The 20,043-nt window shown below is 31.7% G+C and overlaps 1 protein-coding gene across 4 annotated transcripts in view; it reads left to right on the top strand.

Moving 5' to 3' along the window:
• The window catches only part of LOC135130785 (dachshund homolog 2), a 303,273-nt gene extending 287,366 nt beyond the window's left edge, over nucleotides 1–15,907 (top strand). For 3 of the 4 annotated variants that reach the window (XM_064058216.1, XM_064058221.1, XM_064058209.1), the window contains exon 11: nucleotides 14,834–15,907. In XM_064058216.1, coding sequence (XP_063914286.1) covers nucleotides 14,834–14,967 — 134 coding nt within the window. In that variant the 3' untranslated portion in view covers nucleotides 14,968–15,907. Of the gene's footprint in view, nucleotides 1–6,603; nucleotides 6,689–14,833 lie in introns of those variants that run through there. The other variant, XM_064058226.1, reaches the window with a different exon arrangement.
• Nucleotides 15,908–20,043: the final 4,136 nt, after the last annotated feature.

Here is a 20,043-nt window from a genome sequence, read left to right as displayed (position 1 = left end):
TATTTACTACCAGTTTTTATCTAGCAGTACAAACCTTATAAAGCAAAATCAATGAAAAAACAACGATAAAAAAAATACAGATACAAACACAATCAATAGTGAAAATATATGAAAATTATTCATTTAGGACAACAGCAATTTTTTTTTTAAACTATCAAATAGAAAGAAAACGCTATGATAATTAAAAGATGATAGTAATATCAAAATTTAAACAAGAATATTTTTCGAGAGCTTAACGTTTAATCAAAAAGTTAACTAAGCCTGAACAAGAAATCTATGGACTGAAAATATAAATTGACCGCTCTGGAGATAACATCTGCACATAATTTGTCCAGTTGTAGTGGATAGAAAATATCTCCTTACTTTTGGAAATACTTTATAGCAAAATTTAATGGCCCCGATGTATTTTCGTTACTGTAGAGAGCTCAGACCTGTTAAATCAAGCCGTTCTGTATATCTAACTATAGGTGTTCTTATCAATAAAGCAAAACATTCACAATTTGCTAAACTCTCTCAATACGGTTTGTGCTAGACTTATAAAACGGAAACCATATCATATTACAGCATTCAATTTTCGGTAAAACTAACGTTTTGTATAAATGAATTATATATATACATACACATTACATATATAATAATAATTTTAAAAATTTTCTACAATAACGCTTTATAAACCCACACAGCCTGAACGCGCTTTGAAGTATACTGTTTATAGTTTATCAAATTAAAGTTTCGAATCAAAGGTTATACCTAGGTCAGATATAGAGTTTACTCTTTTTTGAGGAATATTTATTAGATGGTACTAAAATATTATCTTGAGAGATTTTCTAGTGAAAGTAATAATTTTACATTTTTCAAAATATAATAAGTACTTATTGTTGTTAATATCCTTTTGAAATTTAGGAACCATCCCAAGTATTTATACTGTAATAATTTTAAAGTCATCAGCAAAGATTAAGTAGAAACAGTGTTCCAGTTAGTAAGAAGTATCATTACTAAATAACAGAAAGAGAATTGGATCTAAGTGGCTAGCCTGTGGAACTCTTAATATGACTTCGAATTATTTTGGTAGACGATTCTTAATATTAACAGCCTGTAAGTGATTAGAAAGATAAGATGCAATCCAATTTAAAAAATTACCGTTTATGCCAAACAATTTAAGTTTTCTTAATAATATTGGATGGTCAACTCTATTAAATGCTTTTCTTAAATCAATAAAAATATAATCTTTAATATATATATAACTTTAACTCTACTAGATAATGAGCATATTGGTCTGCAATGTTCGATGTCAGATTTATCTCCAGATTTGTAAAGGGTATAAAAGAATAATATCTCCAAATCTTAGGGAAAACTGCTGTTTTTAACGAATATAGGAAGATAATGGTAATAGGTTGAGTAAGAAATGGACTACACAGTTTAATAAAGAAAGGAGGAATATCGGGATCACTTGTGAAGGAACTTTTCAAACTGCGAATTTAATTGAATTATCGAATAATTGCAGTAAACCGACTTAAAGAAATTAACAAATAAGTTGGCAGATAGAAGAAATTCATAGATAGTTATTTTTAAATAATATTAGTGAATTAATGTTAACTTTATCTGTTGAACTGTTGAATATTCTTCTGTAAAATGATACTTTATAGTTAGTTATGTTGGAAGGTTACCAAGTTACCAAGTTTATCAAACATCTGCAATTTTTCATTTGATCACTTGGTTTTTAGTTTTTGTTCAAATTTTTATATTAAAATAAAACATCCATCCTCCACACTTACCGAAAGGACAAACAAAAAGTACCTGAAGACACTTTCTACAAAGAAAACAATTACGTTAACGAATAAATAATGTTAGCTACTTAACACATTGTTTTGTTTGTAATGTTGATATTTTTAATTTCTTAAAACATTATTAAATGCTGAGTCAGAACACCATCATATCATGGGTGTAATATGCATAAACGATCAAATTAAAACCAAAAGCATAACAAAGGAAATCTGCGGGGTGTCAATCATCAAACGTCAAATTTACATTACCTATTTATTACTCCTATTTTGAAAATAAAAAAATTACAAACACAAAATCCAGTTTAATCTTGTGCACAACAATATTAAACAATGTTTGCTATAATTTTGGTGTCTTTCTTTGTTATTTCCCAAGCGTTAACTAAGGATGTATTGTAATAGGGTCCATTTGGCAAATGACTACTTTCGTGTTTTATAGACGTTTCACGACCGCTAGAGTATAAAAAATAGGTCTTCTGTTTCTGCATGTCTATCTATCGTCTGTCATCTGTGTCGATATTATCTCCGAAACTACCAGACCTATTGTTGTCAAATTTATGTGTATTTTAGCAATATCGTAGATGGTAAAACAATAACCAAAATTTGTCTGATTATTTCCACCAACAATTTGATGACATCATCTCAAAATTGTGCATGGTAAATGCTATTTCAATTTTATAAATTAGTGGTGTATGAATCCGCCTTGATTGTTTATCCTAGGCATCCAGCTGTTTGTTATAGGGCGTAATCAAAAAGTACTGTTTGAACTGATAATAGAATTACTAATTTTGAAAAATTGTTTGTAATGCTTTGGCCAAGCCTAATCGAAATGTTTGGTGTTATGTCACTTTGAAGCGGCAATAGAAACGGTCAAGGAAGTTAGGTTATGACATCAGCTATGTCAATTTTGACACCAGGAAGAAAAGTGTGGAGTGGGGTGACAGTTCTACCACTTTCAAACAAAATTTATTAATATAACTGAAACAATACTTTTACTTACCTATCAAACAATAAATAACAGGTATCATAATCAAACTTTAATATTTTTGGAAAAAAGCAAATATGTCGAACTCTAGGCTACTATAAAATCATTTATTACTTTTGGGAAAAACATGAGCTTGCATTTAACTTTTGATTAGGTTCTAAAGAATTTACTAGTAATTTATAGTGATGAAAGTAAACCTTGGATACTTTGTACACACACCAATTTGCATTCTTGTAGTTAATATAATTTTAAGCAATGTTGAGATCATTTCATCATCACGAATGTCTTAGAAGTACGGAATATTGAATTTCTTAAGAAATTTTCATTTTGAAATTTTCGCGAAAAATAGTTGCAGACAGTTGCGGTCTACTCGCATAATTAATTGTCTCCGGAGGTGTACGAATTCTCCGTTTCATCGTATCCAAGTTCGGGTAAGTGCGATGATATCAGGAACCAATCAATCCTAATAAAGCATAGAAGTTGGTGTAGTAAGTTGGGCATCCATTAGAGAGGCTTCCGGCGAGCTTCTGCGTCTTACCTCACTTCCGGAACTTGGCCTCCGGAGCTGGGAATAATTCAGGACCAACTTGCCACTTTAAGCCGTAATGAATAGGTAATTAGTTAATATTGTGCCGGCTTCCTCTTGTCCACGCGCCCGGGGACCGGACTCCGGCCAAGTCCGACCGCAAGTCCGGACAAGTCTCGCATCGCCGTCTTGGGACCCATTACCGGAACCCTACGTTACGTGCCTTCACCGACTCTAAAACTATTGTTCGCCAAGGAAAGGATTCCTATTGAATTAGCTCTAATCACGCGGGATTATTATGGATTATAAACCTACGCATTATGCGAACTATCAGACGGGAACTTATTGTTTCTACGGACGAAATGAACGGGCAATCGGTTCCAAGAAAATTAGAACAACTTGATCTGGATGTTCAAAACGCTACAAGTCAAACAAAGAAAGTAAAATTGCAGCAATAAACGAAAACTTGGCCGAAATTACCAGACCGATTTTTCTCAAATTTTACATGTATGTCAGGAATATCGGGTAGATGCTAAAACGGCAACCAAAATTTGTCCAGTAAACCACACCGACATTTTGATGAGATCGCGTAAAAAATTTGCATACTTTTATACTTGTGTCTTATGAATCCGCCTTTACTTTTTTTACTCTAAGGGGGGGGGGCAGTATTCGCAAAAAAAGTTAAAGTTGTATAACTACATTTATACTAGCATACGAGAAACGTGCGGTAAATCTCGATACCTCAGATAACTAGTTGCAGCGGAATGCCAATAAATTTTGGCATTTTGGTTTGAGGGAAGTTTTGTCTAGTAACATGAGACTAATGTTTAAAACTCTTTTACTGAGAATGTTCCAAAAATCCGGGGAATACATGTAGTACATGTTAGCAGTGTTATTTTTATTTTACACATAAAACATGTTATGACCAAAATAATAAAATTTACAATTTGATGAAGAACTAGATTTAAATGAATGTGCTTCAGAGGCGAGAAAAGTTCTGTATCATAACTGTGACTCATTTTTCAAGTTTCTAAATGATATATCAAAATACAGGGTGGACCAGGAGTAATAAAGAGCCTGAATGAATTTGAAACGCAACCCAAAATACATTTTCAGCACTATCTTCGATATTATTATAATTACAATTAGGGCATTAAACATAGTAACCTTAACACTTGTTACTCGTGGACCACCCTGTATAAGTAGTCCCATAAAAATATTAGTTGTTAAGGTATTTTCGGTAAATCGTAGACAATAAAATAGGTCAGTACACACCGGTTTAAAGTCTGTAATTTTTTGCTTGCTCATCTTTGCAACGTTCAGTGCAGTCATTTTAACTTAAGAGTTATTCAGACAAAATAAATTAGCCTGAAATTTAAACTAGACGTGTTTATTTGTTATCCAGAACCACTACTTGGCTAACCGTACATCCAAAAACCAATTATGAGCGTTTTGTTTACTTTTTTCTGTTTCAGCATACAAGAAATTTCTCGAAGGATAATTTGATTTTGCGTTTGCGACCCTCTTTGAGGGTCGTCCTGTGCACGGTGCCAGCGGCAAAACGATTTAAATTCAGATATTATTGTCGCTGTGTGAAATCAGAGATGAATTCTATGACTACAAAGTGAAGTCATTTTACTGTAACTAAATAAATGGAAAATTGTTAGGTGTCTCTCCCTCGCGTGTTAGAGTTTAATCTTATACACGAGTACCGCACAAATTTGATAAGGATGAACTCCATACAATTGGAATTTCAAGTTCAAAGAAATTATATACGCAGAAGTAAAAGATACGCATCTAACATTGTAATAAACCGATTTGTTGCTTCCCTCCAAGGTTAGAGCTTTTTGTGGAATATACCACACAAGTGGTCAAGGCAAATAATACCATCAGATGGTTCTTTGGCGCGGATCGATTTTTTGGTCGTTTTTGCGTTAATAAAAAGCCGCATGACTGTGTTAACCACTTTTCAGATATTTCACATTCTTGCGTGTTTCATACTCTTCGTGATTCCGTGAAGTGTCAACAATGCTCAGAGAAGAGTATGATAATGCACAATTATTATCCGTTTAAAGGCATACCATTGGAACCTGAATAATAATAAGTTGTAATAATAATAGTTAGCGCGTGTCTAATTACATCATTAATACACATATGCATCTTGGACCTTAATTAGTTACGTGATTCGATGCGACCGGAATGGAACTTATTATCGGATATCGCCATGTCATAGCCGGCCTATTACCAGAGCGCTCACTTCAAATGCGGCATTCAATTAAAATTTCTCAAATATCAATTATTACGTGTCTTCTTTATTCTACGATTACTTTATATTGTTGACGGATGAACCCGTTCAGTGCAAGGAACCGTTCCACAAACACTTCATTATTTCGTAGGAAAAATTGTTTTTGTTCAAGACAACAAATGATAGACATGATATAGATGCAAAATGAGCCGGTGAAATAACGGATTAGGTGAACGGCTGAGGTGCTTTCATCTAAACAAACTTTTACAACTATTACAGACAATATCTTTTATTTGCAGTTATTTGATGCCAAACTGAACCTATGTATACTCAGAACGTTATTTTTACATACACTATAATTTTATTATGTGATTATTAGAAGTTGGACGACAGGGTTAGTGACGAGTGTAAAATGACCTGTGCTGGTTAGCCGTCCGTGAAAATATAGAGATACAGAGAACTGAGACCTACGGAAAAGAAATGATAGCAAATTAGTTACAAAGTTGCAAAAGGTAAAATAGTAGAATAGCACCCTTCCTTAGGTGCGTGTATGTTGTAAGCATTTTGGTGGGGTAACCTTCGAAATTACCTTACGGTTACAGTGATCATGGAGATGGTAAAACACTAGCACACTAATCAGAAATAGTAGCTTTTTCCCATAAAAATGGATGGCGTCAGTAAAAATTTTAATTAAATAGGATTATTCTTGAAAAAATATAGTAAACACTTTATCACATGGGTTCCTTTTTAATTTCCCTACCGTGTGACTTCTTAAATTTTTTCTCTAGTTGGCTATGGCGAGTATGGCAGCAATGCAGTTGAAACAGCTAATATAAGCGTCATGACCAACTAGAGCAGAAATTTAAAAAATCGACCGTTACAACATCCAAGTAGTTTTATTATTTATTTATTAGGGCACATAAGATACAATTTCTTAACTCATTCTCTCCATGATGTTAAAAGAACATTCTCTAAAAAAAACTAAATAAACATACAGTATATATAGTTAAAAATTCAGAGAAGTACTGTCGCTCGTACTTTAGTAATATTGTTTTATTTCTTACAGTTTTCCGCAGATGAGATCTCCAAAACAGTGTATATAATACAGTAGATACATTTTACCGATTATAACAGGAGCGACTGATTCGTCATTGGCATACTGGAATAAGCGTACGTGTTTTTCTTCTGTACTACTCCCATTCCAAAATTTATAAAAGTGCTTTAGAAAAAAAATAACTTTTGGGAAAACTGAGTGTCTTTTAATATTTTTCCCAGATTTTCTTCTTTTTTCTGACTCACATTTTGTCAACCTTATATTAAAGAATACGTCTACTGGTGTAACAATGTGCTGGTAGAAATTTATAATAAAAAGTGCCCATTAATTGATTATTTACAAATTGTTTTCACATAACAAGCTCCGTTAAATCCCAAAATTTCTGTTTTTGGAGTTTATTGGGTATTTTCAAATATTATTATTTTTGAAAATTTAAAGTGAAACTCTTTTTGTTAGTGTAGACATCATATACTGTTTTGCCCTTTTTCGAAAATAAAAATAATTTCGACACAATTTTTTTATATGGCGTTTCTGTATACCTATTGCTTTTTTTTTTAATTATAAGAAGAATTTAAAGTTCAATACTTAACTTCTGATAAATTAAGATGATATTCCTAAATTTGGAAGAAAATGGGGTGAGTAGTTCTTGATTTGAAAAAGAAAAATGTTTTACTCATATTTTTCAGTCACCCAGTAATTAAAAAAATATTAATTGCATTGATAATCAACAAGAGTGTAGACTCATAATATCTTGCACATTTTAGATATGATTGTTTCGGTAAAATTTTGAAATGACGTCACCCATTTTTGGGGAAGGGAGGATAAACGGATAAATTTTTATTAACGATATACCTTGTTACGATAACCTTAAAACATTGTTTGCAAGGCTTCACAGCATACGGTTTTGCAGGTACAAAGTTTATGGTAAAAAACCAAGACGAATTTATAAACCACAAGAAGAGGAGTATATTATTTTATGAAGTTTAAACCCCATTTACTATGCAATATAAGTACATATACAAAATTTTACAATCGATCCAGTAGTTTCGGACATTATCTGTCTGATGAAAATCAGTACACTCAATGACAGACAGACAAATAAATAGACAGACAGACTGAAACGGGAGAACTATTGGTTCATACTGCAGGGCTTATGAAACGTCGAGAAAACATGAAAGTAGCCATTCGTCGGATGGACCCTACTACAGTACTTTGTTAGCTTACGCTCGGGAAGTAAAAAAAGTGAATATCAGAATAGATCTGAATATAATTTAGACTACTTATAGGACATATTAAACGTTTGAAATAACATTAAGGATATTTTGAGGAGGATCTCAAAATTTTTCAGAATAAATTCTGTCTAAAATGCGCAAAATATCTACACGTAAAGTTTATCATTCATTTATCAGGCATTTCAAAAATGCTTAAGCAGGGTGTTTTAAGAAAGATAAGAGTAAAGCAATTTATTTTACTGATTAGATGAAAAACGTCTTATCTCATTGCTTGAAATTCTGAAAACACTGTACGTACCTATCCAAATTTTTTATTTGTTCCTTCATAAATATTGATGACGTCATCACAAAATTTTATTAGGGAAAAATCACTTGAAACGAACGCATGGCATGCTTTTTTACCTGCAGTTTAATAATTCACACCTATCTGTCTTTAATTTATAGGAATTTTTTTAAGAGAAGATCAATTCCAATTTGCGTTTTACAGTCTTCACGATGATTTGAAGTAATTGGTTTCATAGATTCTGAGATTATTATTTGTATTATAAATCTCCAGTGAATACCTTGCCTAACCAAAAATAATTGAATATGCTATGTATATTTTCGTCAGCAGCTGTTAAATTCGGCAGTTTTTGACTGTCAGTCTTTCAACTATTCAGCTATCAAGCTTTCTGCCTCTGTTGTTGCCTGTATACAGAAAATGTTTGACATGGCAGAAACATTAAATTTAGGAAGTGTCCAACCAGAATATTGCTACAACAACGTTAAATTCAAGTTTCAATATTAGATGTAGGCGGCATTAGAAGTTAATATCCACTCACATAATAACATTTTAGAGGTTGTTATAAACACACGTTATCATCAACGTTACTTCATTAAAGGTTAATCTATGATATGTAACATAACCATTCAAATATATGTAAAAAATCTATTTATAATAAAAACAAATTCTTTAGTTTAGCACATAATTCTGTTTACAATTTAACACACAAATAAGAGACGAGATTTAGTTGGTTCGAATGAATTTTATCTAGGTGAACTGCAAAGTCATCGCACCCTCCAACCCTGCACTCATCACTATACGTTATACCTATATCTGCTCATTTCCGGTCGAAACGAGCAAGATAATAGACAGAAACGGCCAAACCTATACCTAGTTTCCTAATCTGGCAGTGACGTAATAGGCTTTATTTAAATGGACTGGTGGAACAAGAGGCACAAACGGACAGACGGACAAACCGCTTAGCACAGTCGAAGGGAGTTAATTTAGCTAGGCGGCAATGCCATTATCCCGAACAGGGATTCTGGCCCGCGGCTATTTAGCACGATGTTATCTTTACTGTTGCAATTTCTCGCCTCGTTGTGCCGTTGTCACTTGCCGTTTGAATCGGTGAAGTACGACGGTTGAGTCGGCAAGTGCCCTCCTTAATCCTTTAGATACACGGCACCGGTTTTAATTAAGAAGTTTTATAAGTCGGCATCGAGTTTGTCCTGTTTATTTTGGGGATGATTAATCTTTGATTGTTGCGGACGGGTTGGGACCCTAGGTACAGAGTCAGACAGAAATTAGCAAATTTTGCTTATAAATATTCTATAAGGAATAACGACTGTCAAGTTTTAAGTAGAACTAAATAGAGTTTCAGTTATTTTTGTCTGTTCAATAGTTTTTGCTGCTAAAAGCAAAGAATGTGCTTCCCTTCAAACAGTTGCTGATGAGAGCATCCTTAATTAAAAATTAAAAATTATCTTACCTTTCAAACCTGTAACGCTCATCGGCGTTTTATTTTCAAGTTGTGTCGCAGCGTTATATAGAAAATACGAACTCTGTTCACTTCCAGTAACAGGGATCTAATTCTAAACCCGTCTTTTACTACTTCATTTTATTTTGTTTTGTTAAGTATTTTCTGTATTTAGAGTTGATAGTTATTTCAATTTTTTAGTTCTTTAAAGTACACACAGACACCGGCATTGAAAGAAAGAGCACAAAAAATAGGGTAAGCTACGGTAATAAAATACAGGGTGGAAAAACTGAACTATCGGTATCTGAAAATTGAAAAGTTTTATTTAATTAACATGTTATTTAATTGTTACCATAACAAAGTGCGTCCCTGTGTTTATCTCTCCATGAAATATTGTAACACGGAACTTAGAAATAAAGTTACTGCGATTTTTTGTGCTAAAAAATGAAAGTGCAACAAAAATGGAATAATCTGGCAACGCTGAAAATTTTAAAAATAAACTAATAAGGTTATAAAGACTAGGAAGAAGCTAACAAGAATACGTAAAAATAAGTAGTGTATTCTAACTCATAATTTAAATTTCACATAATATTCGCAATGCAACTTCACTGTGAAAAAAGTATTTGACAATCTAATGCCAGTGTAAACTAATTGTTTTTCTCTGAAAATTTTGTTCCAATAGAAATAAAACTTTCTTTGTGTGACAAGACTGAAAGTTAGATTAATCTTTTGCTATTCAAACAAAGTCAGTTTTAAACCGACATGTTTTATTCAAACCTGAAAAAAAGCATCGACGATTTTAGAAAATAATTGTGCTTGTTGTAAATAGTCGACGAGAATTTTTCTTTTAACTCATAAGATATTAAAAATCATTAGACATTATTAAGAAAATCTTACTTCTTACATTCTAAACTAATGTCTACGTACCTGAAGGTTGTAAGACTATGTATTATACTAATCCAATTTCAAAGTACAAGGTAAAAATAACTCAGAGTGGATTTTTTACGAAAATGCCCAACTTGATGCAACAACTATAATTATTATTTATCTTAAAAGTAAGTAAGAGACAGTTTTATCAAAATTTACGGCTAATCCAAGAATATTCTGTAGTATAAAATTATTACATTTCATTCAAATGAACCACCATTGCTTTCAATTTTTAATAATTTAATGTTATTTAATGTTTGTTTAACTTTTGCATACTATAGACAGCAGAACTATTTGTAAGCAAAATAACAAACAAAAACGAAAAATACACAATTTGACAGTTTTTATTTAAGACATGTTAATTTGGCACCAGAACACAATCGTTTTTATTAAAACAGTATGATAGTTTTTTATTTAACAACCTTCAGGTAAATACACAATTTGTGTCGATAACAAGGGTCACTTCATTTGCATACTTTCTAGACAGCTGCTTCGAAATCATCTGATCTCTCAATAGTGGACCTTCCCCCAACAAATCAAAAGCATAACTGATGAAAGAGGTGGTTGCCTACATTTACCTACAAACATTAACTAAAAAAATTGGTCTAAAGAGTTTAGACAGTACTTCCCTCGCTGTCGGAAACGTGACGACTGCATGCCTATTATGTTTTTTTTTCGAAGTAGATTTCAAAGCATTCGGTTTAGTAGTTCCTGAATAAATCAATAAAATAAATTTACGCAGTCATCATTTTTTTTTAATCACCCGGTATATGTAAATTCAAAAAATGTGAATGGGCTGATGAATTACAAGTACAGACTCATCATATTTTGTATATTCTAGATAGGATTTATTCGGCAAACTTTTGAGCTGACGTCATCAGTTTTTTGGAGAAGATAAGCAAATATATTTTGACTAAAAATTTATTATGCTCTTTATAACCTTAACACATCTGCAAAATTTCAAAACATTCGGTTCTGTAGTCCCTGATTAAATCAATAAAATACATTTACGAATTTATTATTTTTTTGGGTCACCCTATATATGCAAATCGAAAAAATATGAACGGAATCATAAACCACAAGAAGAGACTCATCATATTTTGTACATTTTAGATGGGATTTATTCAGCACAATTTTGTGATGACGTCATAAATTTTTTAGGGGGATGACCAAATACATTTTGATCAAAAACTTACCATGCTTATGATAACTTTAAAACATCTTCAAGATTTCAAAGCATTCGGTTTTGTGGTTCCTGAGTAAATCAATAAATAAATTTACGCATTCATTAATTTGTTTGAGTCACTCTGTACATGGAAATTAAAAAAATATGAATGGAGTGATAAATCACAAGTACAGACTCATCATATTTTGTACAGTTTAGATAGGATTTATTCGGCAAATTTTCGAGCTGACGTCATCAATTTTTTGGAGGGGATAAGCAAATATATTTTGACTAAAGATTTATTATGATTTTTATAACCTTAAAACATCTGCAAGATTTCAAAACATTCGGTTCTGTTGTTCCTGATTAAATCAATAAAATACATTTACGCATTCATTATTTTTTTGGGTCACCCTGTATATGCAAATCGAAAAAATATGAACGGATTCATAAATCACAAGAAGAGACTCATCATATTTTGTACATTTTAGATAGGATTTATTCAGCAAAATTTTGTGGTGACGTCACAAATTTTTTAGGGGGGGTCAGCAAATACATTTTGATCAAAAACTTACCATGCTTATGATAACTTTAAAACATCTTCAAGATTTCAAAGCATTCGGTTTTGTAGTTCCTGAGTAAATAAATAAAATAAATTTACGCATTCATTAATTTTTTTGAGTCACCCTGTATATGCAAATCCAAAAAATATGAATCACAAGTACAGGCTCATCATATTTTATACATTTTAGATCGGATTTATTCGGCAAACTTTTAAGCTGACGTCATCAAGTTTTTGGAAGGGATAATCAAATACATTTTGACTAAAGATTTATGATGCTCTTTACAGCCTTAAAACATGTGCAACATTTCAAAGCATTCAGGTTAGCTGATTCAAAATTAAATTGCAAAATGTTGTTTTACTATTTTGATTTTTTTTCCAAAAATCTGGACGTTTCGGACAAAAACTCAATTCGGAGTCGTAAACTACATGTATAGGACTATGTTATTTTATACAATTTAAGACCCATTTACTATGTACAATTTTGAAGTGACGTGACTACATGATATTCCTAATATAAGTACAAAATTTCACAACAATCGGTCCAGTACTTTCGGAGATTATCTGTCTAATAAAAATCCGGGACGGCAGACAGACGGACAGACGGACAGGCAGACGGAAATGGGAGACCTATTTCTTCGTCTTCTAGGGTCATGAAAGATCGAGAAAACGTAAAAATAGAGAGTCGGCCGACGGACTCGATTACAATACTTCCTTTGCTTACGCTCGGGAAGTAAAAATAGATAGTTTAATAAAAAAGTAAAGATTACTCCCGAGTAGACGGTAATATTCTCTACACATTTTGGACGGCAAAATACATTATAACTTTGTCTTAAAAAGAAAAATTGGTTGTTTGTAATAGACTTAAAATTTTATTAATTAGTAGGTATAATTTCAGCAGTTAAAATCACCATGAAAAAGTAACTAGTGTTTACAACTTTTTGTAAATTAGATAGATACTTCCATAAAATCCTGTCAAAAATACAATATTTAATATAATTAAAATTTCACGTTATATTTTTGACAAATAGCATACGTTAACCGAAAACACAAAAATGACTTGTACCGCAGCAAAAAAAAAAACCTAAAATTTTGAAGCATGAAAATGCTGTCGACAATACAGATAATTACCAAAAGCCTGCCTAAAGGCGTGATAAAAATAAAGAAGGATAATTCAGATCTAAAATATAGTATGTTAACAGTAACCCAAAAAATGAATGGTGTAGAAAAAGTGAAAAACAATGTAAAACTTTGCAATAAAAAAAGTAAGAAACGCAAAAAATTACTTAAAAACTGAAAATCATAAAAAAAGTAATCAGTGAAAGTAATTTGTGAAATTTGCTGGATGCTAATATTTCTCTCAGAAGTATGAGAGTCAGTCTGAACTTCTGGCAGCACACAAAGATTCATAATATTGGAAGCTGTAAATTAGAAGTTGACGTCTTTTTACTAATAAAATTTATAATTTGTAGTGGTTTGTTGATCAACAAAAGCACAATGCACTGGAAAATTGCATTCAAATTGTATTTTAAAATTAGTCCCTGTGATTGAATCACCATTTTGACATTGCTTTTCGTAAAAATAAAAATTCCAACAGTCCAGTTTTATATAAAAGTTTATCCAAAAATAAATAAATAAACTCATAATGGATATTTTTGTTTTTTATTATTTAGTTAATTTTTACTGAACACAAACATATGTCTTTAAAACGGATGATAATATCACAATAAAATATTAACTAAATTTATACTGAAAATACGCCTGATGAAGTAAGTACTATATAATTTGTGCAAAAAACTAGAAATAGAATAAAGTTATATCAATGTTAAGTTGTAGATATCAAAAATAAGATATTTACTTCCACAAACCTAATTTAAAAAATGGCACTAAAACGTTTTTTATGCATAACGATCTTGTTTCTAATTTACTGGTACATTTTTTTATAGTATGCAATTGTCACAAAGATTGTCTAAAGTTTATACAATTTTGGTAACAAACTTACATTTTAATTTCTGTTAGACTGTACCTATCAGAATTAATATATTTATTCCCACTAAAAAATTGATGACGTCATACCTAAAAAAAATAAATGAAACTATTATTTTACGTTTTAATATTAGCTAAATAATAATACTAATTTATACATTTTATTTTTTCTCTTAAATATAAACAGTTACTCTTTTGCATTATAAAATTGTCTACACGGTTTAACTCTAGAATCTAACAGGTTTCGTATAAGTATCTAAATGTAACGACCCATACTTCCAGAATGCACGCGCTTGTTATCTTTCCCGAATCCGTCGACAATACCGTATTATTTACAGTCCACTGGCTCCGATAACTTGACAACGTGCAAACGTTGTTAACAATTTTAAAGTACAGATGAAGATTATTGCTAAAGTAAGAGCGTCTCTAGCACTTGTAGTTTATACAGCAAATTAATCTGGATAAGTACTTAGAATAAAAATGAAATAATTTCTCTATATTCTATCATTATTATCATATCACAACCACCTAATGGTGCTAATGACATGCTTTATTCTTCATATGCTTTAATTTATTACGTACCATCGAAGATCGTTAATTGTACGTTACTAAGATCTCTTCTTTTTTTCAGAGTCCTTGGCTCAAGAACTCGAGCTGGAACGAAAATCTCGCCAGCAACAAGTCGAAAGAGACGTGAAGTCGCCGCTGCAGGACCGCTCCGGGTATTACAAGAATTCCGTGCTCTTCACGAGCACGGCAACATAAACATAAAGTACGACCTGATAGATTTTGCATAGATAACAGAAAGTAGGGTTTAGCTCAGTCGTACAGTGCTTAGCAATGTTTCTCTTTATTATTGGTATTAAGTTTGAGCGTTTTGAACGAATACAGTGTATAGATATTAATTGTTAGTTGAGTTCTATTATCAAAGATACATAAAAACGTCCATTATCGTGGAGCATATCAAGTTATTTTACGATTTTAGCGGTTAGTTTTTTAAGACTGATTTTGGGCATGAAGAGTATCAACCAAAAATTCGATCACTCAGAAGGCGTTTACAATTTCAGTACAGTACTTACTTATTGTTGCTCAGAATTCACTTAATGTACATAAAAGCACAATGAGGCAAACTGTATATACCTTCTATTTTGTATCCCGTAATTCAGTTACTTTTTAAATGACTGTTTAAAGTTACTCTTGATAGCGTTACTGCTTTACATGTACATATTCAGCGTCAGATTAATCTGTAGAAATTTTTCATGTATGTATAACAACGCAAGATAGGAAAATTGTACATTAACATTTTTATAAAGTTTAAAGTTTTGCATATCTGTGTAAACTTTCTTACGATTAACGATAAAGTGATTATTAAATTTGACAATTTTTTTTTGTACATTATTAATAATTTTGCACATAGTAGCGATGTATTTTCTGACGAAAAGAGTATACGCCATTTTGACAATCATTGTCAGAATTTTTTTAAATACAAGATAGTAAACATCATATTTGTTTACACCCAGTATTATCTCAAATTAGGTGCAATACTGAAACCACAAACGTACGAAAAATATAGTGTTCTTTAATATAGCACAGTTCTTTTCTTACTTGCTTATATTATATAAGTAGACTAACTTATAAACCGTTCGTGTTAGAATATGTAAGAGGCAGTGTGTATGTATTTATTGTAAATATATGTATGTGTGTGCCTTGTAGAAAATATAAAATAAAATAAAATAATTGTAACAAAGTTTATATTATTAAATCACCCGATCTAAGTATCCCGGAAAAATCTGCCGTCCGTCGGTAAAAACACTGAACAAAATCCAAGTGCTCTCCTTTTGTGGCCGACCTTTGCTACAAAATCAATGCTTAAAAAAAGATAATTACTATTAAGCGAGTTTATAGGTGGGTACATTGACTTTATCAGTGTCTGATGTTCTAAGCTCAACCGCTTCCGTAAAAGTGAAAGGAGATTCATAATCTGCAGCGCCTTTAGCCATAATAACAATAAGCACGAACAACTGCAATTCTTTTATTGAGACCACTAGCTTCTGTGTTGTCTGTAAGAAACTTGTTTTGCGATTAGAGTTTTAAATATGCCAATGAACTCATATATTACCCAATAACTATCCACTTAGCTTATTTATTAAGTTTTTGCTAAACGAACATGTAACTAGTTCAAGAATTAGTAAAGTGCCGAGGATGTGATGCAAGTTAGTAATGTTCCAGTATTCGTGGAAACACTAACACGCTCTCTAGTGATAATGAACCGTCTGGTCAGTGTGTTACTTATATTGACACATTTTTTTTTAAATGCTCAATTGTTGCCAAGGAATTTATCTTGTAGTTAGATCTTGGTCACATTTAATGAACATACACCCAAAAAAATAAATAAAATTTATTCGGCTACAGTGAGTTGGGTTAGACTTTGGTTATGACAACAACATAGCCGGACTTGGACTCTACAGAATTGCCACATGTGTTTTTTAAATAAATTATGGATATTTATCTTTAAAATGCCTGGTGTGAAATTTGATGGTATCCATTCAAAGAAATTTAAGTCCAGTGCCTTATCTAATTTTGTTTGAAGCATCTTATCCTTACAGGCCCAAGACAGAAAACTGGAATAAAAAGATTGTCTATGTTATAAAACAGTATTTTCTAATTTTCTTTTATGTTCAATACAGCCAAAAAGGGAATAGATAAAAATATTAAACAATATATACAAACGACACCAATAATTGAAAAAAAAAATGCAAAGAAAATAAACCTGTCTACAATATCAACGGGATGCGTAATATTTGTAATAGACGTGTAAAATCTAATAAAAAGATAAACTTCCGTGAATCTCTTAAGTCTTTATAAATAAATCATCATTAAAAGAAGGAAAGCTGTTTTACCAAAAAGTTTCTTTCTTTAGACACTGTCCTTCAAAAACTTCGGCTTGAGTTAGAAGAGTAATTGAATATCAACAGGAGCTATCTTAGAATCAAAATATTCAGTAAAGTGGTAAAGGTGGAAGTTACAAGAAACGTATGTGCCCAAGATCATTTGTTAAGGTTTGTTAAGTATAGGAAAAAAACACGAATCTTTAAAGTAAAAAAATTAATACCCAACAAGAATTTTTTACCTCACCTAGTCGGAAATGACCACTTGAATATAAAGGAAATAACCTTCTGAAATAAAATATTTTCCTCGAGTCTGGTAAAAAATACTGCCACTCCGTTTACGGCGATGATGACTCATTGTCGGTGGCGCCGACCGGAGGAACGCCTGGAAGCGGATGTCGCGATGAGTGTTCCGGAATAAGCCTAGAAGCAGTGGCGGACAGCTTCGAGAAGGACTGCGCTGTCATTTAAACGGGAAACCACCGTTGGGAGCAGTTAGTATAGTCCAAACTCCAGACTATGAGAGAACTCTAGTCGAATCCATTCCAGTCGAGTCGGAATTATTCTGTACATAATCGCTGTATAATTAGTCGTGTAAATTGGAGTTACTGAGAAATAAAATTGTTGAGTTTTACCCACGCCGATTTTATTCACCGATCAACGTAACAGTATAAATATAAAATTCAGAAAATAGATTGATAGTACCGTATATATTTTTTTAAACGAATACCTACCACAAATTATAATATAAAAGATAATTTTGGAGGAAAGTACATTTTTCGAAAACTTCCTACACTTGTCGAAATAATAATGCCTCTTTCGAATGAATTTTTAAAGTTATACAGAATAACTTTAATTATTTAATTAATCATTATCAACAATTTTCCAGGATAATGTCTCGATCATGTGATTTGACTACAAACAGATTAAATATTTATCACGATTTTGTCACCCGGACGATTGGTTCGGTAATTTCTTTTCATACAATTCTACAATAATTTGATGACAAATGAAAATATTCGATTTTACAAAAGACAAATATCACTACCAGAACAACATCTAGATATATTTGATAAGTCTTTCAAACAAATTAATGATGACTTTTTTCCTTGTAACGTCGGAATGCAGTAATAAATTTCAAAATCACCACGCAGACACTTCAAGAATATTAGCAGAGATGAAGAAATAACTAGATATCAACAATAATCAACAATGACCAACTAAAAAGGTGTTATGTTTTAAATTTAATCTCACATTCTCGGGTAACAAAACTTTGCAAGTAGAGCGTCATCGTGAGAGTTTAACTGCGTATAATTCTAATAGAATTTATATTATAACTTCGAAGTTAAAAATCGACGTTTGATGACATGGAATTGCAAATAGCGTGCACATAATCCAAACCACTGCATTTATTTTAAGCATCATGACGTGTTAATCAAACATGTGATATAAAAAACAGTGTTGTAAATTTGTAACTCAGTGATGTAATTTCTAAAAAGATAAATAAGTAGTTATATGTTTTCTCTGCTTAGTTATGTATCACAATATTTATTAATTAAGTTTTAAAAACTATTACGGTAAAAAATTAAAAAGTTTATAACATTTCTAAAATATGCTATAGGATATAGTTTTTCTTGTCTGCTTTTATTTTTACTTAAGATCATTTTCCACACATATCTAGTTAAATAATTCAGTTCATAATATTCTGATTCGCCCGTAAGTGTATACGGCTCGGTGTGTCACTCTCTCAGACCTGTCTGCAAAAACTGGATTATGGACACACTAAACTAATATTATTAGGTATTCGTAGTTTATAGCTCATGCAACAAACGAATGAAAGTGCAAGTTTTCCATATGATCGATGGCTCACCAAATGTGCAGCAGGTAAGACCAGTCTATAAAATATGTGACAACGACCTTTGTTCACTGATCTTGTTATATTCTAGCTTCCAGTCATTTTTTAAAAAGTAATTTGGTGGACAGGTTAGAAAAGCTTAACTTTAACAGCTGCACTTCCTGATCGACTACCAACGGATTAGTGTAATTGCACCTTTAATAGGCACTTTGATTTGCAAAAGATTTATGAAAGGTTTACGCATTACTAGTACATAAACTGGATAGGTAATTACTTGGTGACAAAATTACTATAATTTTGACGAATGAATTATTTCATTCTAGTATGGGACAGTAACGGAATAAAAAAATTCAAATTTCTTGTTTCTGTATATCGTTTTAAAAAAGCTGACGACGTCATTTCAGAAGATTAAAGTAAAATCCCGTATAAATAATATCGCAGTTTTTTAACGCCTTAAGCAAAATAATTCAGGTTGTGCTCATCTTTTTGCAAATGACCCGATATAAAAATGATTTGATTGTTTATGCCAATTATAAAAATTACCTTAATTATAATAATTTAAAAAATAATAACAATGTTTTACGTGAGTACGAAATAACACCTGTGCTTAATAAAATGCTGAAAAATATCAAGACCAGCTGCAAAAAATCCAAAGAGAAATTTCATGACACTAAGCATATTTAACGTAAGTTCTCGTTTTGATATTATGAAGTTGATTCGTACCGTAACTTAAATGTGACTTTATTAAGTTAATTTATAAGCTGCAGTTACAATAAACGATTCTGTTTATTTGAGGGTGAAAGCAAGATCCGAGCCTAAAAATTATTTATGTTGTAATTATAGCAACCTCAAAAACACTAAATTATTCTAGAAGTGTTAATTGCTATCAACTGGAACATGAGGGTATAGGGGATGCTACTATTTCATTAGACCACATAAATAACCCCAAAGAGATACATGTCGTATTTCCTCACACATTTCTCGTAATATTGAAAGGAATTAGTTGCCTTTCCCGGTTCGTCTTATTAGTTTTGTTTCGATCGTTCTTGTACAAAACTGCATAATAATTAATTCTCGCTTGATTATTGCGAGGTCAGG

This window comes from Zophobas morio, unplaced genomic scaffold, assembly GCF_036711695.1.
Source record: "Zophobas morio isolate AGI-343-1 ecotype UQ-CSIRO unplaced genomic scaffold, CSIRO_AGI_Zmor_V1 ptg000002l, whole genome shotgun sequence".
Classification (NCBI taxonomy): Eukaryota; Metazoa; Arthropoda; class Insecta; order Coleoptera; family Tenebrionidae; genus Zophobas; species Zophobas morio.
Note: the sequence above shows the minus strand (reverse complement) of the source record. Positions and strands in the feature narration are given on the sequence as shown.